The sequence below is a fragment of the Toxotes jaculatrix genome, chromosome 15, assembly GCF_017976425.1.
Source record: "Toxotes jaculatrix isolate fToxJac2 chromosome 15, fToxJac2.pri, whole genome shotgun sequence".
Lineage (NCBI taxonomy): Eukaryota > Metazoa > Chordata > Actinopteri > Toxotidae > Toxotes > Toxotes jaculatrix.
In genome coordinates, this window is record NC_054408.1 from 985,545 (window position 1) to 1,011,170 (window position 25,626).

Here is a 25,626-nt window from a genome sequence, read left to right on the forward strand (position 1 = left end):
ACCCTCCGTTAAACCACAGCTTGTTTTCTGAACCTGAGCTTTATATGTAATGCTGTTTTAGTTCTCACGTGCTGATGCATACTGCAGTGTATTATCTAAAAGGGCAGAACTCTTTAAATATCCTTTAAATAAATCTTTAAAATATCTTTGTGGTGTGTTTCCTGAAGCTTTGCTCCATCACCCGTCCTCAAAGCTCAGGCTAATCCAGTTAACTCAAACAGGCTTCACCACCTGGCCGCCTCAAGAGCCTCGTTAAACGTTGACTGACTGACCTAAATCACAGTCCGTTACAGACTGAAAGATCCTCGAGAACTAATGTGTTTGACCACGTTGAACTGTTGATCCTCTCACAGAAAAACGTCACCATGCCGACCGTCAAGAGCAAGAAGAAGAAGCCGAAGAAGGAGGTCAGCGATGGAGAGGAGCAGGGAGAAGGTGAGAGGTGACGGAGTCTGTAACTGCAGCTCCACACGCGACACTCTGCCCTGTTCTACCCCACTGTGTTCCTCTGCAGGGGGTCTGGAGCTGGAGATGGAGGAAGGAACCAACAGGAGCCATTCGGACAGCAGAGACCCTCTGACCCCAGAGCCACAGGATCCAGCACCACAGAAGAAGAAGAAAAAGAAGAAGGCGCCCACTACTGGTAGCAAAGCTTTTTCTGCATCAGCTGTTATTCATGTGACCTTTCACACCAAACCACACAGCATGCAGGCGCCTCACTCAGATGATTAAACTACACAACTACACAGCAGCAACTACAAACCTCAACGTCATGACGACAAAAACACAAAACTAAAAACCACAAACTAACCTAAAATGAGATGAGATTGTGCTTTCACAGTCACGTGCAGTGCTGACCAGTGTTTTATTAAAGTGACTGAGCTGGATAATGATTGAAAGCCTTCATTAGTAAAGTCCTCGTGTCGTGTTGTGTCAGACCAGGAAGCAGAGCATGCTGACGTGCCAAACGGAAACATGGCTGAGCCAGCCATGGACGGAGAGGACATGACTGTCGCTGTCACCAGAAAGACGAAAAGAAAAAGGTGAGTACCAGCATCAGGTAAACTAATGATCTGATGAACTTGATGAGGGGTTTTCAGGGTTCATCTTCTGGGAACTGTGAATTTAATGGCAGTCCATGAGACAACTGTTGAGACAATGCTGACTAACGCTGCCATCCTCAGAGCCACGCCACTAAAACTATAAGTTGCTCTGGACAAAATCCTCTTCCTTGTATCACCTGGCAGGAAGGTCAAGGCGACGGAGCACTACAGCAATGACCTGGGAGCCGAAGACGACGATATCATCACAGACTCCCAGTCCCCCATCCCCCAGCATTCCCTGTTCTCCGCCCCCCACGGACACAGCCAGCCGGTCGGCAAAGTCTTCGTGGAGAGGAACAGTGAGTGTGAATCAGATTTACACAGTGATCTGCTTCAGAACATAGATGAGATGTGTATAATCCAGATGACACATAATCCTGGGAATATCTGCTGAGAGAAAACCCACAACAGTTCTCTCTGATTCTGACTTTACACAGTTTCACATCCCTGTTGGCACTTTGATCCATCAGCAGCAGTGCTGATGTCTGTGTGGGTCACTGGCAGCTGACCTCACCTCACCCACCAAATCTCCTCAGACACTTTGAGCTATGTCCTGGCCGGACCAACCGCAGCCTCTGAAATAACCACTAGGGATTTCACATGTTCACGGCAGACATTTTGACTTCTGCAGGGCGTTTTCAGGCAGAGCGAGTGGAGCAGCTCCGACACTCCGAGCTGATGGACGACTACATGGACCCCAGACAGATCTGGACCACCAGAGACGTCGCCATGAGGGTTCACAACAGCTTCAGGTCTACACACACACACACACACACACTAATTTGTTTCCATCACTCAGGATGGAGATCTCACACGCTCCGAGGTCTCAGAGATACAGAGATATCAGTATCTGTCCTGCGTGTTGTGGATCCCATTCTCGTCTGCAGGGTGATCGGTCTGTTCTCTCATGGTTTCCTGGCCGGCTACGCCGTGTGGAACATCATTGTTGTGTATGTGCTGGCGGGCGAACAGATGACCACGCTGCCCAACCTGCTGCAGCAGTACCACCCACTGGCCTACCCCGCTCAGTCTCTGCTCTACCTGCTGCTGGCCATCAGCACTGTGTCTGCGTTCGACAGGTGTGTGCAGGCGTGTAAAGCCCAGGCTCTGCGTTCCACCATGTCTGTAAAACAACGAACCCCTGATTCCTCCTGTGCACTGATCAACAACTTTAAATAAACAAGAAGAAAACAAACATCTTTGTGTTTGGTTTCACCTGCAGAGTGAACTTGGCCAAGGCCTCCATGGCCCTGAGGGGTTTCCTCACCCTGGACCCTGTGGCTCTGGCCTCTTTCTGTAAGTGAAGCAAGACAAGGTCAGGATGATGATGATGATTTTGGTGGTGATGAAGATGATGATGATCATGACTTCTCTCTTTGTTTTCAGTGTATTTCATAGCCCTGATCCTGTCCCTCAGTCAACAAATGACCAGTGATCGCATCAATCTTTATCCGACAGCCAATGAGACTCTGTGGTGAGCCTGTCAAATGTAATGAAATGTTAAATGAATAGACAACAATATAAAAAAGAGACACATGAAACCATTTATTTCCATCGTCTTTCATGTCATTTTAAGTCTTATAAATGTCACTTTCTCCACGGTTTGATTTTTTTCCCTTCCTGTTGGTGGTGGCAAAAACAAATAAATCTCTTTATGGGTTTGTTAATCGGTCCCCCCTCTCCTCCGCCTCCTTCTCCTCCTACAGGCCTCCAGGTTCAGAGGAGCAGATCCTGCGGCCGTGGATTGTAGTGAACCTGGTGGTGGCGCTGCTGGTGGGCTTGGCCTGGGCCGTCGTCTCCACACGGCCGGACATCGACTACACAGAAGGTAGGACACGAGAGAATGATGGTAAACCTGTGAGTTAAAGTGGCTCCGGGGGGACGGGCCCCCCGAAATAACTCCTCTTACATCACAGCTCTATAACTACATGGCTCTGTGAAATTATACTGATGGGAATAAAGTTGTATGTTTTGTCACATTAAACAGCCCCAGGGGAAATGAATGCAGGGACTCATTAACTGCGTGTCTTCAAGTTGGATCAGTGTCTTAGTAGAATAATTTTGAGCAGCTAAAATTAGAGAGGACACAGACATTCTCCATGTTACCACCAGGTAGCGCCAAACACAGGGTAAAGGTTGTGAGGGTCCTCAGGTATGGATGTGTGCGTGTGTGTGTGTGTTTGTGTGTGTGTGTGTGTGTGTGTGTGTGTGTGTGTGTGTGTGTGTGTGTGTGTGTGTGTGTGTGTGTGTGTGTGTGTATGTGTGTGTGTGTTTCCATAATAAAGTGATGGTCTTGTTTTTCTTTGCAGAGTTTTTGATGACAATGGAAGTGGAGGGATACCCGAGAGGAGACGAGAACCTGGACATCCCTGCCTGAAACCCCAAAGTCCCGTCTGTTCTCTCTGTCAAAATCTGTTTTCCTGTTTGTTTAATGTATGTTTTTGTAAAATATTTCACCTAGCTCTTTGTTTCACGAGTCGTTTTGTAAATGAAGGAATGCAGTACATGTACAGTAGCTGCTGTCCAGTATCTGGTGTGTTTACAGCTTTTAACCACAGGGTGGAGCTGCTGCTCTGAGAGACAGGCACGAGACACACTCCATATTCACCATCATGTCCTGCAGATTTATGTCCAGTCAGAGAACCAAACTGTCATTAATTAAATTCCCACATTTTGTAAAACCTATAATGAAGAGTGGTGGCTTGTTGTAGGAAGTCATCATCTTTGTTAAACCCAGAAAACAACTGTGCAACCTGTTTCTGATCACAAAAGCTTTTACATTTTCTCAAAACGTACTGTCCCATGGGGCTTTACACTAACTAACTCTGTTAAATGTCTGTGTGGGATTAAAAGGCTCCTTATAAGTGTTAAATTTAACTTGGGCAGCCCTGCAAAAGCCCTGTCAGGTCCCTGCAGAGGGAAATATTCTTACACGAATTCTGATAAATTGATCATATGTTTTATGGAAAAAAAAGTAAAGCTGGCAGATAAATGTAGCAGGGTAGAGGTATGAATTATAATAAAATGGAGTATTTATGTATTTAAATTTATTTCCACTGGTTGAGTTGTTGCCACAGTTGGTGCCCATGTGGTGTAGTAAAAAGCACGAAATATTTCCTCCTGAAATGTAGCGGAGCAGCATAAAATGGAAATAAGTGCCTCTAAATTTTGAACTGCGCCACACACTTTCAGTTTCTCCTCTTCCCGTGAAAGTCACATCTCATCAACCTCAGTGTGACAGAAAATTTCCACTTTCCCGTTTTTTTCTGTGCGACGTTGTCGGACTCGGCGAGATTTCCCACAGACCCTGAAGGCAGCAGGATGCGTCCGGTCAGCGCGCGCCGCAGCCGTCAGTAGTAAAAAAGCATGTAAAGATGGCGGAACTGCAGATGCTGCTGGAGGAAGAAATTCCTGCGGGACGGAGAGCGTTACTGGACAGTTTCACCAACCTGGAGAGAGTGGCCGAGTACTGCGAAAGCAACTATGTCCAGGTACAAGCTAGTGTTTAAACACCAAGGTGTGTAAGTCCGGTCAGATGATATGTCGGGGTTATGTTAGCAGGGAGTGGGCGTTTTGGAGAGGGGAGTGATGGAATGACTGTACCAATCTCCGTAAAGTTACCACTTGCTTTTGTAAGAAAGATAAAACTCACACCTAATTCAACTTAAAAAAAAACTGGCCATTTTTATGGCTGAATATATAGGGTCTTAACGCCAGTTCGGCTGACAAATAATCCACTAAATACGCCTGTTTTTAGGAAAATTCAACTTCTGGAACAGGTTAACGCTGCACCGCGGTCCGCTGTGGGGAAACGTGACTGTTGGAATGTAATTTAATTAAGTTACATAGTTCAAAAAGTTGGCGATATACTTAATAATGTTCTAAGTGGTTTACTGCATGCAAGCCGAATGAAAGAGAGATTCATGTTTATTCGTAAAATGTTTTTAAGCATTTTCTACAAGCGGTTTGACATATGCAGACGAGAAGGGGAATCAATATACGGAGATTTTTCTATGACATTCCACCCATTTCACCCTGATGTGTACCCTAGACCATCAATAGGAAATCGTGGCCCGGTGAAAAAAAAAACTACATGTTCGATTATTCGATCAGCAGACATTTATTTGACTCAGTTACTTTTTAATCATTTTTCAATCATAAATATCAAACATTTGCTGATTAAAGCTTCTCAGATGTGATGCTTTGCTGCTTTTCTTTGTCAGTCTGATTGTAAACGTTCGGAACTTTTGATGTCTGATGGTCGAGTTGACTTTTCCCTATTTTCAAAATGGTGAATTGAAAATGAAAATAGTCGCTACCCCTGAAAACAGCACTGTTTGTGTGATCATTACTGAAAATGTTGAATTGGAATAGTGCTGCGCTTATCTCACTATTTTCTGACATTTACTCTGAAGCATCCAGTTAATAAAGAAAATAACCTGTTGATAATGAAAATGATCGTTGCTTGTAGCCTTGCAGTACGTCTGTGATGGAATAATAAAAACTTTCTAAGGGTTTCCTGTGTTTTTCTTACTTTACACAGAAAAATGGAAGTAATTTGATAAATGGATGCATCTGGCATGGAAATCAATAGTTTTCGGAGGAAAATAAGAATTATTACTTTACAGATAATTATAAATGATAGGTCAGTGTGGTCTCAGCTTTAGAAGAAAGACAAAAATCTATGAAGAAATGTCTTGAAATTCAAATTTACTGAAGCAGGGCAGATGGACTGTGATGGCAGGGAAAGTTAAATTTGGCTTTGGAGCAAAGAGTATGTATCAGCATATAATTACCCTCAAAAGTGCCTAGTTACTGGTCAGCCGCCAACTCGTTCAGTCAACTATCATCACTCCTCTGCAGGGTCTAGCTGAGGGCTGCAGTGATTAATCAGCCCGTTTTTAGTCTGTTTAATATCAGAAAACGGTGAAAAATGTCCATCATCAAGGAACCAACAGTTTTCAACAACGCCCATCAGACTGCTCACATTCAAGTAATTATTAAAAAAAAGAAAAGAAAATCATAGTTTCACAGAGGCTCAGGTGACCTCTTCAGGTTGTGTTTGGTGTGATCAGCAGATTCATATCATCCAACAGAGAAAAGCAGCAATCCTCAAAACTGTATCGAACATGAAGCTGGAGCGAGGTGATGTTTCTGCTGACGGCCTGTTGTTTCAGCTGTGACTGTCTGTGATTTCCAGTGATGATCAACACATTCAGCCTGGAAACAGGAGCAAGTCTTATTTCTTACTTACATCTGAAGATGGTCAGTTAGATAACTGTTGGCTTGTGGAGATATGAATGCACTGCGTGTGTGTGTGTGTGTGTGTGTGTGTGTGTGTGTGTGTGTGTGTGTGTGTGCAGTTTGTACGTGGGCTGGTGAGGCTGTTATGGACAACTGTTCTCCCTCAGTGAGCTTTAAATAAACACCTGTTCGTATCTGCAGCTCAGCGTGTGAATGTCACTGTCCGTCAGCAGAACAGGCTGAAGTAACTGTTCTGTTTGAAGGCCTCGTTATTTGATTTGTAAAAATGAAGGAATGATTTCACTTTTTTTTCCTTTGTTCACCTCTTTTCTGTCATTTCTTTCTTCTCTTCTCATCTGGCTTTCCTTTGTCCAGTTTTCCTTTTCCCGTCCTCGGCCTCCTTCACCCTTCCTTCCTTTCCTTTTGTTGGTAGAATTGACGACACGCTGTGTCTCTGTGAGCAGTAACTTTCTCCTCTCAGCCATCGCACCACGTCTTCTCAAGAAAACCAAACTCTTTTTCTAGTTCATTAAACTGCTCATCCCACGTGTCCGAGTGGGGCCTCGCTCAGCACCCAGTGGATGGCCTACATTCCCACTGCCAGCAGATGATGGGAGCTGTTACATAATCCAGTAGTGCTGTTGATCCTGTTTTATGGGCTAAATATTTGGATTCAGGCTTCACCCATGTTAAGCCCTCCTTGGCCCTGTGTGCCCCACCCTCCACCCTCCACCCTCCTCCTGGGTAAAGTGGCCACAGCATTCTCAGACACTGTCACGATTAAATCTGTGTAGATTGATTTAAAACAGGGAAGCTTCAATAATTCAGCTGCTCAAAAACAAATCGGCTATTTTGATGATCATTTAATCAATATCAAACTTTTGCTGAGTGTCGTAAAGTTTAATGTCATCATTGTCTGCTGGGAAAATGTCTGACTGAGATGTTGGTGCAGGAGCCCAGGTTACCCAATATAACACCACCCACACCTCCGCTGTATGCTGCAGGTTGCTCTCACACAAACTGCTGCTCTGTACTTTACAGAGAAACACGCTCAGTATCAGTGCAGTGTGGCAGAACATTTACTTTAAAGTGGGATTGAAACGTTTGTACATTTCCGTCATTGAAGCCCCTGAACTGAGCATGTGCAGACAACCCCACCCCCAGTCCCGCCCTGCTTCTTTGTTCCCTCTGGGTCCTCCACAGCTGGTACCGGTTAGCTGTCAGCAGAGGTAGTCGTAATGTAACTCGACCTCCTGCTGCTCATTGAAAACACATGGTACCACTGCAGGAGGCTGGACGTGGACACTGGTGGTGTGTGTGTGCGTGTGTGTGTGTGTGTTTTGCGTTGGAAACCATGGCGATTGGTTTTCCAGTTGAAGGAGTATCAGCCTCCACCTTCAGTGCTGGTGCCAGGAACAGCTCCTGCGGGGGCGAAGCAGGCTGAGCGTTTGGAAAGATGAGTCTGTGATCAGAAGCTTGGCAGACCTGAGCTGATCATGTGTGCAAGCTGACATTATTTCACATATTACTGTGAAAGCAAATCTCCTTCTAATGTTGTGTTCTGTGATATTATGCTCAGCCTAGCAGTGATTTACTGCGTCTGCAGGTCTTAGAGTCTTTAAACACTTTGAGTTCATACCTTCAAATGAGGTATTAAAAAGTCTAAAACTTCACTGCCAAAGGTCTGGAATAATTCTGCTTGCAGTCTGTGGACAGTAACATTAGTCGGCTGTTTGGAAACAGCAGCAAGGAAGCTCATCGAGTCTTTGCAGTTGTTGTGTCTGTCTGTTGTTGTTTTGTTTATCTTTGTGGTCAAATATTAATCATGACTTCATGCAGAGGATCAGGTCCAGGGGCTAATGTAAATAACTTCTCATGTAAGTGGAAATAACGTCATGTATGAGCAAACGCACAGGCAGGAGATGGACCTGTCCCTGTGTGGTCGAAGCAGACTGTTGGTGGCTGTCTCTCTCTGAGACTGGACCTGGTTCAACAGTTATGGGGTGTACCTTACTCTAACACACACACACACAGATGCCATGTGACTGACAAGTCTGTGTTTTATCAATGTAGAAAGTTCACACACACACACACACACACACACACACACAGAGGTCTATTTGTACATTTCATAGAGCAAACGATTAATTGACATTTATTCAGGGCGGCAACTAACGATAATTTCCATCCATCAGTTAATCTGCCAGTTATTTTTTTGGTTCCTGTGTATCAGAATCAGAAGCCTTTATTGTCATTGTACAAGAATACAACAAAATTATTATCAGTGACATCAATGCATAAAACATCAGAAACCTTCTCTGACCTGAAGGTGGCGTCTTCAGATGTTTAGGTTTGTTCAAGTAAAAGTCCAAAATGCCCAAATATTCATTTTACACTGATCTATAACAAAGAAGATAGAAAAGAAGAAGCCAGTCCTCCTTTGTTTGCTCTCTTCTGCTGAAATCTGAAGAAAAAATTTCACTCTTTTGCTTGAAAATTTGCTTAAATGTTTGCCACTTTTTTCCTGTACCTGGACGAAGGTTTCCATGTTTCCATGTGTTTGTATCACAGCACAGGAAAGAATGTCTACGGCAAGTCTGCCTTCATTTGAAAAGAGGTCAGAGGAAACAGAGCGTGCGTCTGATTCCATGTAGATCTGATTCTGATTCGTGTACATGAACCTCACGTTTAGATTGAAATGGGGGAAAAGCAGCTGTGTGTGTGTGTGTGTGTGTGTGTGTGTGTGTGTGTGTGTGTGTGTGTGTGTGTGTGTGTGTGTGTGTGTGTGTGTGTGTGTGTGTGTGTGTGTGTGCGCGCGCTCTGCCCTGTCCTCAGGCCAGAGGAGGCAACCCTCCAACTAGGTCACTGCTAACAGGACATCAGATGGCTGATGGGAAAGAGAGAGAGAAAAAGAGGAGATGTAAGGATGAAGTGCTGAAGATGGGATGGAAGGAGGAGGAAAGGAAAGAGAGATGATGGAGAAAACTGGACAGAGCAGATGAGGAGCGAAGGACAGAAAAAGAGGGGCAGAGAGGACTGAAGTGAAAAGGTGGAAATCACATAAGAAAACTGAAAGGCAAAAGGCAGCAAAGGTTCCCAAGGCAAAGTCCAACTGTCTGCTGACAGGACGGCTCTGAGGACAGGGACCGAACTGATGGACACTCCAGGACACGGTGAAATGAAAATAGATCTGAAATGATGAAGGAAATTAGTTTCTGAGCAGGTGCCAGATGTTCTGAGCAGGTGCCAGATGTTCTGGCTGGACTCGGATGTAGTCATCGATCCTTTGTCATCGCCCCGGTCTAACAACAAATCCTGCCTCGTCTTCAGTTTCAGAGACGATCTAACACACACACACACACACACACACACACACACACACACACACACATGGCTCTGGGTTACTTAAACCTATGACACCAACTCTGTGTGTTTCATTTGTGTAGTTTGTTGTGATATTTTTTGTGTAAGTGTGTATCATGTATGTGCATAAGAACATAAGAGAGAGACACACATGTATGTCAGTGTGTTTCTTGTCAACCTCAGGCATGAATGAGTTTGCACTGACCTACATCATGCTTCACCAAACACACACACACACACACACACACACACACACTTCTGTGATTTATGCTAGGGTGTCACATTCAGCGTTTTACCAAGAGAAAGGTACTGTGTGTGTGTGTGTGTGTGTGTGTGTGTGTGTGTGTGTGTGTGTGTGTGTGTGCGCGTGTGTGTGTGTGTGAGTGTGTGTGTGTGTGTGTGTGTGTGTGTGTGTGTGTGTGTGTGAGTGTGTGTGTGAGTGAGTGTGTGTGTTTTCATGTGTGCATAATATGTGTGTAACCATGTGTGTAAATGTATTCAGCTGTGTGTGTGTGTGTGTGTGTGTGTGTGTGTGTGTGTGTTGTTCCATGTGTAAAACATCTGAGCAGAATGAAGCAGTGAGTGTAATGTCAACCTGTGACTGACCTCTGGAGCAGAAACACGCACACACACGCACACACACACGCACACACGCACACGCACACACACGCACACACACACACACACGCACACGTACACACACACACACACACGCACACACACACACACACGCACACACGCACACACACACACACACACGCACACACACGCACACACACACATGTTCGTAATTCCCACAGTAAAATGTCTCAGGTGTAATCATGGCTGCATTCAGACGGGGGTCAGAGGGAACGCGGCTCCGCTGCCACCGCAGTTTGACACGTCTTTAACACGTGTTGTTCTGTGAGTGAAATGTTGACCTGCATGCATCCGTGTACGTCCTGAATCACACTCCTCTCTCACTGCAGTCCGCAGACAAGCAGCGAGCGCTGGAGGAGACGAAGAGCTACACCACCCAGTCTCTGGCCAGCGTCGCCTACCTCATCAACACGTTGGCCAACAACGTCCTGCAGATGCTGGACATCCAGGCCTCACAGCTCCGCCGCATGGAGAGCTCCGTCAACCACATCTCACAGGTCGGTGCTGAGACCAGGGGGTTGCCAGTTTGGTTGATTTTTCAGTTTTCATTTAATTTGAGGAAACTTGGGATTTTCCAGACTCCCAGGCTTCTGAAAGCTGTGTTCCTTCCTCATGGCAATTTGAGAGTCAAGGTTTTCTCCCACCAGCAGCACGACACAGATGTGTGACCATCAGACAGATAAGAACACAGTTTCACTCCGCCCACCCAAATTGTCTTGATCATCCGAGCTTCGTGCCTACAACCGTGTGCTAAGTGTGGCTCTGCCTCTGTTAGTGAGAGAGCACACGGTGTGTAAGGAGGTAACCCAGGATCAGTTTCCAAAGCTGGACTCTGGTTTGGGTTCTGCAGATTTCTTCATTATTACCCCACGCAGGTTCTTTTATGTGTGATATTAAACCACCTGTAGGTGTGATCGAACCCAACTGTGCAGTGAGTGTGAAGCGTCGTCAGCGGTCCGATCAGGCTTACACAACACTCTGCACCCACACAGCTCACACCGCAGCTGTGTCCAACATTATCATATTCATAGGCCAACGCACAGAACGTGCACTCAAAGTCAGCTCTGTGCTCTGTGTGTCGAGATTCATTATTTCATCACAAATCCAACAAGATCAGTGAACATTAAAATGCACAGGCGTCTCTTCACAGACTGGCTGTGGATTAACTGAGGGTCCATTCTCCCCCTCAGACCTCGGAATAATCAGTATAATCAGAAAACTCTGCATGCAGAGATAATGAGATGCTTCTCTCTCCGTCAGGCCAGGCCACGTCATAATTACCTCTTTCTGCTCAGCGAGACAGAGTCACATCTGTTATGTAGGCGAGTGTTTCCCTTTCATAAGGTGCCGCACTGACATGATCGCTCTGATCCATTTTTCATTCCACGCTGGAGAAATCAGCCGGCACAGTCACCACGTAACATGAAGAGGAAATCAGACAATCACACGGTGCATGTGTGCGCTATGTCCAAATGCTCTCATCACCTACAAACTCAGCACAGACCGAATGCATCTGTATCTGTAGGGAAACGTGTCTGAAGTTTATGGTTCATGGTCTCAAACAGAGAAGGTTCAGTCTGTAGAAAGCTAATAGTTCGGCCCTGCTGCTTTGTTTGGATACCAGGTGCAACATGGTGTAACTGTTGTTATCAACAGGATCATTTAACAAAGGAATGTGTGTTAACGTTAAAGACGTTCGTTCTATCAGAGCCTGTTTCCGGGCTCTGACGATGGCGGCGTCCGTCAGTCAGCAGCCAGAGGATGAACTGTAGTAACTGTGATCGTCTGACATGTCAACACAAATACCCGCAGAGCAAGTGACGTTCCCATCAGCCTCAGCTTGCTTTGTCTTTAGAGCTAATTAGCAAATGTTAGCAGACAGAACTCCTCTGTCTGCCTCTGATCGGCTCAGCAGACCTGTGGCATGTTTTGCTGTCGTGTGGCTGCTGTAACCCTGGTTATCTCAGGCTGGATGAGTCTGGTTCCTCTGGAACAAACAGCTGTTCGATTCTCTCCCTCTGTCTTTCTCTTTTTAGACCGTCGACATTCACAAAGAGAAGGTGGCGAGGCGGGAGATTGGCATCCTGACCACCAACAAGAACACGTCCCGCTCACATAAAATCGTTGCGCCGGCCAATCCGGAGAGGCCGGTGCGCTACATCAGGAAGCCCATCGACTACAGCGTGCTGGATGACATAGGACATGGCGTGAAGGTGGTAACCGTGATAGAAACAATGTTAACGTGATCAGGATGGAAAGGATGTGTGTCAGTGATGTTACAGATACAGGCAGTCAGCGCTGATGGGATTGTTGATGTGTAGTAATTAGTAAACACCATCAGAACAAATATTTGTACGTGTAGGACCAATGGCGTTATCACAGCTCAGCTCACCTGTCTCCTCCTCTGTTGTCTCTGCTGTGTGTTTCTAATAGCTGATGATGTTTGCATGATGCTTTTCACTGACACTAACCTGTAGACAACTTTTCTCCTCTCTTCTTTTTCCTGCTCCCTTTGCTTTCACTGACGAATTCAGTGGTTGTTGAGGTTCAAGGTAAGGATGCACAACACACACAGCGACACACGTATGAGACCTGTCGCTGAGGAAGGACACCTGAAGCTGTCACCTGAGGAATGGCAGTGACAGGCGTCTTATTTATTATAGTCTTACCTGCCATTCACACATACATCCTGGTGCCAGCCACCATGAGTCAGCACTTTAGAGCTGTCTACCTGGGAGAGCTGAGACAGGTGAAAAGACAAAGTGGAAACAAACGGCGCTTGTTTTACTCCTGGGGAGGTGGAAAGTGTTTTATGTTCTGATCATTATACGGTAAAATCACGTTAAACAGTGGTACACATTGGAGGATGTTAGGAAACACCTGGGCTGAGGTCAGGACTTACCTTTGATTCTGTGTGTGTGTGTGTGTCTTCACAGGTGAACGGCCAGCAGAACATGAAACTAGGAGGAGGTCTGTCCCGGTCTAATCCCCCGACTCAGAAACCGCCGAGCCCTCCAAGGGCAGGGAAGGGCATCTTAGGGTATGTAACACACAAAATACACACATAGTTCAGTGTCACTAACACACACCTTTGTTAACTCCAAGCTAAACTGTGAATGTTTGAATGATTTATTCAGTCTGGACTAAAACAACACAATGATTTGTGTGTTGTAAGTTAAAATAGATTGTGGCTGCTCGTAATTGTAACTTAGTTTAAAACAAGTTTATTAATAAATGAAGGTAATGTGCTGTACACACACACACACACGTTCACACACACACACGTTCTGTTTCTCTTGTTTTCATGCTTTGCTCTGTTAGTTTGTCTGATTTCTTGGAAATGGAGAACGGGGCAGACTCACCTTCACACGTGTTGTTCTTTGGGCTGAGTCGGACATAAGTCGGGTGTGTTACAGTCACAGTGTGTGTGTGTCTCTTGTGGAAGGACGGAGCACCCCGCGGCGAGCTTATTACAGATTTGACCCGGCAGAGGGGGATGACGTCACACACACACACACACACACACACTGAAACGCAGTGCTCAGAGGAATAACGTCATGCGTTGTGAAAGCTTGTTGTGTTCTCTCCCCTCAAACATCTAGGTCAGCTGTATCTCTCCTTCCTGCTCTCCTTCTTTATTTCCTCTTATTGTCTTGTTTTCTCTCTTTCACCCTTTATTCTTTCCCCTCTTCTCACTCTAACCTCCTCGCTTTCTTTGTGTCCATCTCTTTCTTCACTTCTCCTTTGAACCTTTCTTCTTCCATCCCTCTCTCTCTGGTGTTGCAGCATCCAAACACTGTGAGGTCAAAGGTCATGTGTTTGTTCATTTAAATTAATAGTTGAACATTTTGGGAAATGCACCAGTTTTGATTTCATGCTGAGTCAGATGTTCAGATTGATATCACTCTCATGTCTTTACAGTAAATGGAGCTGCAGCCAGCAGCTGGTTAGCTTAGCTTAGCTTAGCTTAGCTTAGCTTAGCTTAGCTTAGCTTAGCATGGTCTGCTGTCTGTCACAACAGGAAAAGATGATGACGAGCCTAAATGAATGTGATTGATGGAAAGTCTCTAATTTAGATTTAGATAACAAAGAACGAAAACACTTAAATCTGGATAACGGAGCCGCTCGGGTGAGGCAGCATCACGGGCGGCACAGAGCGAGGTGGAGCGAGCTCCAGTGGGTTTGTAGCTGAGAGAGCTCCGTGCTCTGCAGAGTAAGACATTTTTTCATGAAGATAAATAAATTAAACATTTAATGGTGTAAGTGTCTTTTTCAGTTTGAGCCATTACACATGGTCCTGTGCTGTTTACAGGAGAAATTATTAAGTAAAGAATCAGGCAGAAACAGCTGCAGCAGAAAGGGACTGATGGACAGACATGAGTGGGACCCTGATCAGCACAAACTCCAGTGCTGGAGCATTCAATCATTACAGTACTTACTTCAGCGCTTACAGTGTGTTATAATATTCCTGAATGTGTGTGTGTGTGTGTGCAGCCAGGTAGCCTGACTTACCAGCTCCAACAGGCCCAGCACCACCTGGTGGCCCAGCACCACCTGGTGGCCCAGCACCACCTGGTCGCCCTGCTGGCTGTGCGAGTGCTCCTTCCTGTCTGTGTGTGACCTGCTGGGCCGCAGGCTGTTTCTGTGCGATGGGTCTTTATTAGGTTGCAGAGCTGCTCCCCCGCATCAAATGTTCTGAGGATGCAAGTGAAAATGGCTCCGATGTGCAGAGGAAGATGAGAGAGTGAACAGAAGCAGCTTAGTAGTTGGTCGGAACTGAAGCTGCAGTCAACAAGCCGGGTCCATCTGTCCCTCCGTCTCCTCGCACGCACACACAGACACCAATGTGCACGCAGAGATGAGGCACAAACACACAGCAGTGGGTTGGCACCACGCTGCAGCCAACAGGCCAACTCCCTCTGTCACACACACAGACCAACAACAACAACAACAACCCAGAAGTACACTCACACACGATTTTCACTGTCTGTTCTGTTCTTGTCTAATTCTTGTTTTTGTTTGTATACGCAGACACACATCATGCTGTTAACATGTTGGTTTTACTCTAATACAGTGTGATGATGTGTGTTTGTGTGGGTTTGTTTTTAAGTTATCATGTTGCGTGTGTTTCTTCGTACTGCAGTGACGGACGTCGTTTGTGTTGGTTTTGGGAGAACGTTGACTCCTGAATGAATCAGACGGACGACTCTTTGTCCCCTGGTTTTGGTGTCTTCTTGTCCTTTGTCCTTATTCTCTACAGTTTTGTGACACTGGAGGAGTTTTAATTTTCTAAAAATACATCCTGACCTTTAAAACTGACCTGACAGATTTCTCTGTTTCTCTCACAGAATGGAGGCGAAGCCCCAGCCTTTAATTAAAGTACAAAATAATGTACAATTACATTACATTGTTATATTAATGATATATATGTTAACATTAAAGTTCATGTCTGTTTAAGTCACATTTTGTTGAATTAGAACCATTTTTATGGCTTTACAGAGTTGACAGTTGATACTTGTATAAATGCCAGGTGAGAGCTACAGCGCCCCCCAGTGGCTCCTGAACCACATTAACCTTAGTGAAAGCTATTTCTTAAAATGTTTCATTAAATTTTATCAAAGTTAAAATACGAAAAAATGATGGAAATCTTAATTAGTGTTATTATATGGCTTAAACAACTTAAACACCTTTTGCATGAACAGGAAGAACTCCCCCTACAGGACCTTGGAGCCAGTGCGCCCCCCAGTGGTGCCCAATGATTATGTCTCCAGCCCCACCAGAAACAATGTGGCCACCGGGCAGCTTCCCAGTCCGGCCCGCACCGCCACCCTCAACCATCGACCCCGAACGTACAGGTAGCCGGGGATAAACATGGCTGCCAGAGCAGGACCAAGGCTTTTCCCTCTGCTCTGATGGAGCTGTAGAACAGAACAAGCTCTTTCTGTTTTTCACTCTGATCTTGTTTTTTTTTTTTTTTTTTTTTTTTTTTTTAAGATATCTGTCTGAAGTTCATTTTCAAAAAGACAGACATTCAGCACGTCCATACATCTGGTTTGGGACAGATTCTGAAATGTTTGAATGTTCCTTCTTCTTAATAACAACACGTTTTTCATTCAAGTTCCCAAACGAGACTGACAGATGTGTTGAATGTTTGGGTTCGACAAACTACAGATTGCTTTTCGATGCACCCTTCCTCTCTCAACTCGTTCTTCTCTCAGTGTGCTTTTGTTCACGCTTCCATTCTTTGTATTTCTGGCGGTTGAACATGAGCAAATATTTTGGATCAGCTCGAGGCTCAGTTCTTGTTCAAAGGCAAGAAATGTACCAAGGAAAATGGCCCCAACTAAGATTAACCTAAGTTTGAACAGAGCCAGGCTAACTGTTTCCCTCTGTTTCCAGTCTTTATGCTAAGCTAAGCTGACTGATGGCTGTAGTTTAACCTCCGACCGAGGTTTTTAATGTGACACTGCAGAAGAAGAAAGAGTGCGATTTGTTGTGTATTTCCAAAATCTTTGCTTGTGAGTTCTCACCTTTCTTCCGGCTTCATTGTTAAACCTGACTTCATCTCGTTTCCGTCTGCTTTGGCTCCTGCTGCTGTCCAGTGTTTCCTCTGTGGTCTGATTTAGCAGTGATGCTCAGAGAACCTAATCTATTTCAAATGCTCACTGCAGTTAGGAAACCATGGAAAACTGATAATAATTAAAACTGTATTTTCTTTGTAAATTTAGTTGTAAAAATGTTCAGTAAAGTTATTTATCAAACATGAAACAAATTGGCTCTAAAAAATGTTCGTATTTTCTAAAGGTCTGTGTTGAGAAGCAGTTTGTGAATCCTGTGTTGCAGCGACTGCTGATGGAGCACAGAGGATCCACACTGCTAACTTTCTGCTCACATCCTCACAGCAGCATCAGCTAACTGGTTCTCTTCCCATTCACTGGTTCATTTCCAGTCTCTAGCTTCTCCCGCTGCAGTTCACGTAGCTCTGTGGTGCCCTGGATGGGAAAAGTAGAACTTTGAAATTTGCACTTTTGACCAATACATTTAAAATTCATTCAAATTTTTGTCGGTTTTCACATTTTAGTTTAAAAGCACAACATATGTTAAGGCCACTGATGTATGGGTTAAGATTCAATAATACAAGAACAGAAAATGTATAAACGTCTGATAAATTCTGTTTTGATACTGAAGTAATAGTTTGAGGAAAAATAATTTTTTAGAGAAGGCAGTCATAGCGTCATGATGAGCTGGGATATTAGTTTTTTTGGTTTGTCTCCACCCTGCTGATTTGAATTAAACACATTTTAAAATCTGACACGTGCTGTGTAGAATATCAGCCTCGCCGCTCTTTACCTGTCTCGCTCTGGAGCTTTCAGCCAATCAGATTCTGTTTGCAGCTTTTCATTGTTTCGTTGCTTTTGTGTTGACGTGAACTTTGACTCACTGCTGCTGTTCATGACTTCCTGCAGCCATTACTCTGCTTTTCCTGTGGCACTGTGCTGGTTCTCTGCTTCTGCTCCTCCACTCCTCTCTTTCCTCTCGCCTTTGCCTCCATTACCTGTGTGTTCAGTATTCTGTCGCAATATTTCTATTTATATGTAGAAAAATATAAATATTCAGTAAAGTAATTATACTGCTGTGTGTGTGTGTTTGTGTGTCTATGTGTGTCTGTGTGTGTGTTTCTGTGTGTGTGTGTGTGTGTGTGTGTGTGTGTGTGTGTGTGGTGTGCGCTCTCAGTGGTAGCAGTGGAGGCAGTCATCCCAGCAGCAGCAGTCGGAGCAGCAGCAGGGAAAACAGCGGCAGCGGCTGTGTGGGAGTTCCCATTGCTGTGCCGACGCCCTCTCCACCCTCCACCTTCCCAGGTAACACGCACAGACACACACAGGGCGCACACACACACACAGGGCGCACACTCACCTAGCCTTCACATCTTTCCTTCCCTCTCTTCCTGAGCTCTTGGTCTGTACATGTGTTTCATGTGGGACTGCTGACCTGTAACGTCATCAGTTACTGGAGCTTTGTGTTGGATTGTCTGTTTATTTTACTGTCAGTTTGTCAGGTTTGTCTGTTGTGTATTTGTGTTATGATGAGTCGACATTGGATTTGATGTTGTCTGTTGACGTGGTCTTGATGAAGCTAATTTTGATCCTAATAAATGAAATGAAGTGAATAATTTTCTTCCCTCGTTCCTTTTAAATTCTTTTCCTCTGTTCTTATTCTTTCTGCTTCGTTCTTCTTCCCTTCTTTTGGATCTTTTCCTTATTCTTTTCTTCCTTTCCTGTTTTCATCAGTCCATTCGTGTCCGTATTCTTTTCCTTAAACAGCTTCATGTCTGATGTGATGTGTGAGATATTTAGAATTACTCTCTCACACCTTTAACTTTCCTTCTGAACTTTCCTTCTTGAAGTTTCCCCGACTGCTGGACCGGCCAGCTCCTCTTCCACTGCTCCTAACTCCTCCCCCTCCCCCTCACCGACTCCTTCCTCCTTCTCTTCCTCCTCCTCCACCACAACCCTAACACAACCCCACGCACCCCTGCCACCAAACTCGCCTTCACAACCTACAGACTCCCCTCCTCAATCAAATGCACCCGCCAGCACTTCCTCACCCTCTAACCCCGCCCCCAACACGTCCGAAGTCCAATCGGGTGTTTTGTCTGGAGAAGTGTCTCCTCTCCTTCCTCCTGCCCCTCCTCCTCTCTCCTCCTCTTCCTCACCACCTGCTGAAGGTGAGTTTCTCCATCAACCATCGCAGCCTCACCAACTCCTGCTCATTCCCTCTGTGTGTGTGTGGCTCTCTTCACGTGTCGTCGTTCACGTGTCGATTCACGACAGGGCAATATGACCAAACACACTATCAGGTTTTTATTTTAAAACATTTAAAACCAATCAATATTGAATGATTAATTATTATATATATATATATATATATATATATATATATATATAATATATATATATATAATATATATATATATAATATATATATAATATATATATATATAATATATATATATATATTATATATATATATATATTATATATATACATATATATATATATAGGATAATTCATTGTAGCTCATGTGAGGCTCTGCTGTGCAGCCACGTCTACTTTTCCCTGCATAAAGCTGAGGCAGGTGGGGGGCAGGTGTGGGGCAGGTGTGGTCACACCTGCAGTCAGCCACTTCACCGCTGTAGTGATGTGTGCACTTTGTCTCACCCTCTACTGTGTCAGGTCCGATTGTCCCTCAGTTCTACAGCATGAACCGGCCTCAGCCACGGCAGCAGGCTCCACAGGTGGGGGGGTCTCTGCCTTACCGCCGCCCCCCCTCTGTGACCGGTCAGCCAATTGCAACACAGAACCAAGTCAACGGCGGTCCTTACTACAACCAAAGCCCAGGTACATGGTGTAATACAACAGGAGCCGTGCAGCTCATACACAGGGGTGGGGGGCAGATTTCTCTGTTGTGGTTCATGATGAAGGTTTGATGAAGGCGACCTCTGTTCCTCTGTGGCCCAGCAGGTGAGGCAGCAGCTGGGCCTGACCTCAGCACCTCAGTGCAAATTTATTAAAAAGATATTTCAGAATGATGTATTTAGACTGAGGTGTTTACATGTGACATTTTCATCTTGATTCAACTGTTATTCTGATCATTAATGGAATAAAAAGCTTGTATTAATGATTTGAGTGTGTTGCAGCCTCCCCGCCGCCCCCCTCTCTCCTCCAGTTCACCCCTCAGCTTCCTCTGATGGGTTTTGTCGCTCGAGTTCAGGAATCCAGTAAGTGTAAATGCTGTGTGCACAGTGTGTGTCTGTGTCTGTGTGGTGTGTGTGTGTGTGTGATTCCTGTCATGCACCACAGAAATAATTCCTGTGTTTTATTTTCAGCTTGTATTGGATGTTTTTTTCTTCAGTTTCCTGCATATTATTATTATTGGGAATGAATCACGGAGCTGCTGCTGTTCATCTTCTTGCCTGTAGATGGAGCAGTTTGTTTGGGTGGTGCAGGTGCAGAGCTGCAGCTCTGTGGGTTCAGGTGGTTGCAAAGATCCCTTTATAAACCTGAGAGTTATGAGGTGTGTACTCTCATCTGCTCCATCTACAGTCTCAGATGCCCCTTCTCCCCCTCACCCGGTTGCTGAGAGCCAATCGGGGCCTGAGGAGCCCCCACCAACTCCTCAGCCTTTGGAAGATGGACATGAAGAAGAGGACTCAGCAGTAGTGGAGTACAACGACCCGTACGCTGAGGAAGACCCACCATGGGCCCCCAGAAACTACCTGGAGAAAGGTAACAATACAGGAAAACCCAAATACCCCTGTTCCATATCATCTGCACTGCACACTGATACTACAGCACTGACACTGCAGCACTGACACTACAGCACTGACACTGCACACTGATACTACAGCACTGACACTGCAGCACTGACACTACAGCACTGACACTGCACACTGATACTACAGCACTGACACTATAGCACTGACACTACAACACTGATACTACAGCACTGACACTATAGCACTGACACTACAGCACTGACACTACAGCACTGACACTGCACACTGACACTATAGCACTGACACTATAGCACTGACACTACAGCACTGATACTACAGCACTGATACTACAGCACTGACACTATAGCACTGACACTACAGCACTGACACTACAGCACTGACACTATAGCACTGACACTACAGCACTGACACTGCAGCACTGACACTATAGCACTGACACTGCAGCACTGACACTACAGCACTGACACTATAGCACTGACACTGCACACTGATACTACAGCACTGACACTGCACACTGATACTACAGCACTGACACTATAGCGCTGACACTACAGCACTGACACTATAGCACTGACACTACAGCACCGACACTACAGCACCGACACTGCAGCACTGACACTACAGCACTGACACTATAGCACTGACACTACAGCACCGACACTGCAGCACTGACACTACAGCACTGACACTACAGCACTGACACTATAGCACTGACACTACAGCACCGACACTACAGCACCGACACTGCAGCACTGACACCGAGTCTGTGCTGTGCTCTGAGGCTGTGCTGTGCTCTGAGGTTCTCCTGGATCTCCACCGTGTCCTCTAGCCTTGCTTATTGTGTGTGCATCTGTGAGTCTCTGGAACCTTCTCTCAACATTTCCTAAACATTACAGCTAAGTACCAGCTGAGGACGGTTTCACTTTCGGAAATTCACTGGAACATACAGTGAAATAAAACATGACCTATTTTTTAACTGACGAACAGTCGCAGCGCTCACTTGTTTATTTATTTAAATGTATTTTTGGTGGGTGTCGTAGTAGCTGATGATGTTTTGGTGTGTGCATCACGCTCTAGTTGTGGCCATTTACGACTACACGGCCGACAAGGAGGACGAGTTATCGTTCCAGGAAGGAGCAATCATCTACGTCATCAAGAAGAACGAGGACGGCTGGTTTGAAGGAGTGATGAACGCAACCACCGGCCTGTTCCCCGGGAACTACGTGGAGTCCATCATGCACTACACCGACTGAGGACAGAGAAGAAGAAGTCTTTGTTCTGCTCGTCTGTTAGAGGACTCAGAGGCGTCTTCAGGCGCCGTCTGGACTTAGTGTCAGTCTCACCTGGAGAAATGAGTTTGGTGTGAAGGTGGCAAACATTTCTTTGACGGAAGCCTGCAAGGGACATTTTTAAATGTAGTTTTTTTTTGTGATCACAGGAAATTTGTATCAACATTTCAACAAAAAATAGTTTTCTTATGCTCAGTGACACAGTTGTCGCTAATCACACTTCCTCCTCTCAGTTAAAACTCCAGATACACACACTGTCAGATTAAACCATCCAGGTTTGTTCCAGATGTTCATCCAGAATAAACCCCAATCAAAAAAGGCCTACAAAGAGCATTAGGAATCGCTGCTTGTGCCCTACAGTGTGTCTCCTCTGGGAGTTTTGCACTGGTCCTTCTCTCTTTGTCTCCCCAGCAGAGGACATTCAGAGGACATTAACCACGTGGGAAAACCAGAAGACACTGAGACATGTGAAATATATTTTGAGCAGAAAAAGACAGATTGAGAGGAAGCTATGCAAAAGCCGCCTTCACACCAAACACTGAATCCAGAGATGTTGTTCCCCTTTCTCTTCCTCATCCCTCTGAAACACACCTCTGACAGACAGACTCCGATCATCCTGTCATCCAGTCAGGAGAAACGAGAAACTCCTCGTTCCTTTGACCCTTAACCAATCCTCCACACTCCTGTGTTCTCCAGCCTCAAATTCATCGTTTTGGTCAGTGAAGTAAAAAGAGGCGCTGAGGACTCTGGGAGAGGAACTAGAGATGAAATGAAAGAAGGAAGGAATGAGGAAGACACTAGGAGTCACAGAGGCGTTACACTAATCAAACTGCAATCGAAGAAGGAAGTACACGAACACTTTTATTTTGAAGTGGGAGGGATCCTGCTGTGATGGACAGTTTGTGTCTCTGCTGGGCCATAAATTCCTGCAGCACCTGTTTCATTAACGTCTCACATCCATCTCTGGTGTGAAGCCTGGGACATGAGCCTTGTGTATGTTTTACACACATATTTGAAGTTCTTCTGGTGTCATGTGGTTTTCCCGCCTCAGTGTGTCCTGTAGTCCTGCAGTGAAGTGGACCCGAACAAACCGCCCGGTGGAGACTCTGGACCTACTGCCAGTTCTGAAGTTTACAGTGTGTTTGCCTGCATGCCTGATATATAACTGACATGTTTACCCACAGTGTTTTCATATTCTTCTTCTTCTGTTTGTATTTTCTTTTCTATAGTTGCACCAACTTTTTTTTTAATTCTCTGTTTGATCAACATCTGTTCGGTGGATTTTGGTTGTAATGGCCCTTTAAGATGGAGGTGGATATTTTTGTGCCATATAGTGGTGTGAATGCAGGTGTGTGTGTGTGTGTGTGTGTGTGTGTGTGTGTGTGTGTGTGTGTGTGTGTGTGTGTGTGTGTAAACCAAACCTTCCCTCGTGGACTCTGAAGTGACAGTGGACCTGAAAACAGTGTTTCCTTGATGTACAGTTTTATTTAAAAACCAGAGGACGCCACATTAACACTCCCACCGAAGCGTGGACAGAGCAGCAGCATTCGTGAGACAGTGTGTGTGTGTGTGTGTGTGTGTGCATACTGAACACACACCGAAAACAAACTTGTGTGTTTTGCGGCGTAAACGGTGAAAAATTGTTTATGGTTCAAAATCATATTTCATGTTTCACAGTTTCCAGCAACATTTGCATAAATTAGCATTTGAATTAGCTGTGAGTCTCCCACAGTTCACTTCTGCTAAGATGATTTTCATGTCTGTGTAATTCTTTGTAGGTGACTTTGGGTCAGTAATGTTAATAATAGTAATATCTCAGCCACTGGGTACAGTACAAACTTCACTGATAATTCAAAATGCTGATGCTGATGCTTGTGTCCATGTGTAACAGCTTGAAAAAGCTCCATGAGGTCTGGATCAGACCGGTGACACCCAGACCAGTTCCCGTTCACCTGAGCAGCTCACATTTTGGCGTGCTCCGGTTTTACCTGCAATATCCCTTTAACCAGTGTGGATTGAGCGATGAGATGATGAGTGAAATGTTGCAGACGACTTCTCTGAATTTTTTTTTTTTACCAGGAATCTGCTTCATCTTTCTCCCTGCAGCTGATAAATCTTCATTATTAGAGATTGATCTGATTCCAAATTCACACTGAGCTGGAGTTTTCAGACAGGAATATATTTTTAACCAGCAGATATATGTGTGATTTCTGATGATGTTTTCAGGGCTGGTATGTTTAAAGAACATTCCTAAACTTTGTCTCATGACTCCTCTTAAACGTCTCAGTAAAAAGCAGGATTTCACAGCTAAAAACGAGAATATTTCCCCTGTTGGTATGTTGATAATGACGTGTTTGTTCGTGGAATAAATCTGTAGTTATTCCTGTTTTTTCTGAGACAGAAAACTCAGCGTCCCTGTTGTACAGGTACAGGTACAGCTCATCACCACACTGATTCCGATTACTGAGATAATCTGGAGGATGAGACCAAGTCTTAACACTCAGGAACATTTATTCCTAATTCTTTGCATTTTTAAACGTTCTCTGACTTTAAACACACCGGCCCCACCTGTTAGCTCCACCTGTTAGCTCCACCTGTTAGCTTTATGAAATGAACCTGCAACACCTGTCACCTGGACTCTGCTTCATGTTCTGATGATTCAGTCCTGGTACTTTTACTCCATCCTAACCTGAGAGCTCATTAGATGAGCTGTGGTTTCAGCTGTAAACCTTCCTCTCACCTTCCTGCTGGAATGTGACGTCCAGAGAAGCTTCTGTTCTCCAGAGCGAAGCAGACTGGAAGCACATGGGTCTGATGTTAGAAAGAAGAGTAAATGTTTTAACAGCCTGACTGTGTCACTCTTGTTTGTTTATTAGAAGCTGGATGATTGTGAGAAGGTTGTTGAGCAGTGAAGTGAAAGAAACTTTCAGTAAGAGGGAGACGTGTCCTCAGCTCAGAGTGAAGAAGACAGTGACTTAGTGTCCACACACAGTGACATGTCAGAGAAACCATAAGTTATTTTATCTCCAGTTTCAACTAATGTGAAATTAACAACAAAGAAATAGAAATTAGTTAAAACAAATTCATTAGATCTATTAGACATTTATTCAAAATCTCTTCAAATCAATAATTATATCTGTTACACTCACTCCTACATATCTGTCATACTACATACACATACATACATACACTGCATTATTACCACACGACAGAAAATGAAATAAATGTGATATCAAATAAATCATAACAAGTTAAAGAGACGTTTCCGCTCTGAGTCTTTTCACCCACTTTCATTCACACGTCATGGCCTTCTTCCACTAACCGTCCTCCTTTGGGACATGATGGATCTCAACATTCATCAGATTCCTACTGATGAACATTAACAGTAACACTTATTATTAACGTTAATCAGCTAATATATTAGTATTAATATATTAACAATATGAAGTCACACTTTTACACTTAAGGCCCTTTTAGGTCACTGGATCATATCTAAAAATTATAAAACATTTATAAAACAAGTTTTTTTTTTTTGGGTCATTGACCTCAGTCCTCATCATGTATTGCGATTGTGAATTTTCATGATTTTAACCCTTTAAATGCCAGTTTCTTTACATATTGCCACTATTTTTTTTTCACAGAAAAAATGAATTCATTCCTTTTTAATGAATGCAAAGTGTATTTTTTGTGC

At 44.6% G+C, this 25,626-nt stretch overlaps 2 protein-coding genes across 3 annotated transcripts; both read left to right on the top strand.

Moving 5' to 3' along the window:
• Positions 1-365: 365 nt before the first annotated feature.
• Positions 366-3,480, top strand: LOC121194127 (transmembrane protein 237A-like). The gene is made up of 10 exons (XM_041056770.1): positions 366-435; positions 515-643; positions 938-1,043; positions 1,248-1,402; positions 1,735-1,855; positions 1,991-2,182; positions 2,326-2,399; positions 2,490-2,577; positions 2,810-2,931; positions 3,413-3,480. Exons 1-10 carry the CDS (start codon positions 366-368, stop codon positions 3,478-3,480), a joined length of 1,125 nt encoding a protein of 374 aa, XP_040912704.1.
• A 997-nt stretch (positions 3,481-4,477) lies between these two features.
• On the top strand, positions 4,478-25,448 carry LOC121194116 (abl interactor 2-like). 2 transcript variants are annotated; one of them, XM_041056749.1, is made up of 11 exons: positions 4,478-4,594; positions 10,679-10,846; positions 12,386-12,562; positions 13,286-13,389; positions 16,052-16,204; positions 18,084-18,208; positions 18,754-19,074; positions 19,583-19,747; positions 20,047-20,127; positions 20,453-20,635; positions 21,724-25,448. In XM_041056749.1, the coding sequence occupies exons 1-11, from the start codon at positions 4,478-4,480 to the stop codon at positions 21,897-21,899; spliced, it is 1,770 nt and encodes a 589-aa protein (XP_040912683.1). In that variant the 3' UTR covers positions 21,900-25,448. The 2 variants fall into 2 exon arrangements, with proteins under 2 accessions (XP_040912683.1, XP_040912682.1); XM_041056748.1 differs by lacking the exon at positions 18,754-19,074.
• The last annotated feature ends 178 nt before the right edge of the window (positions 25,449-25,626 follow it).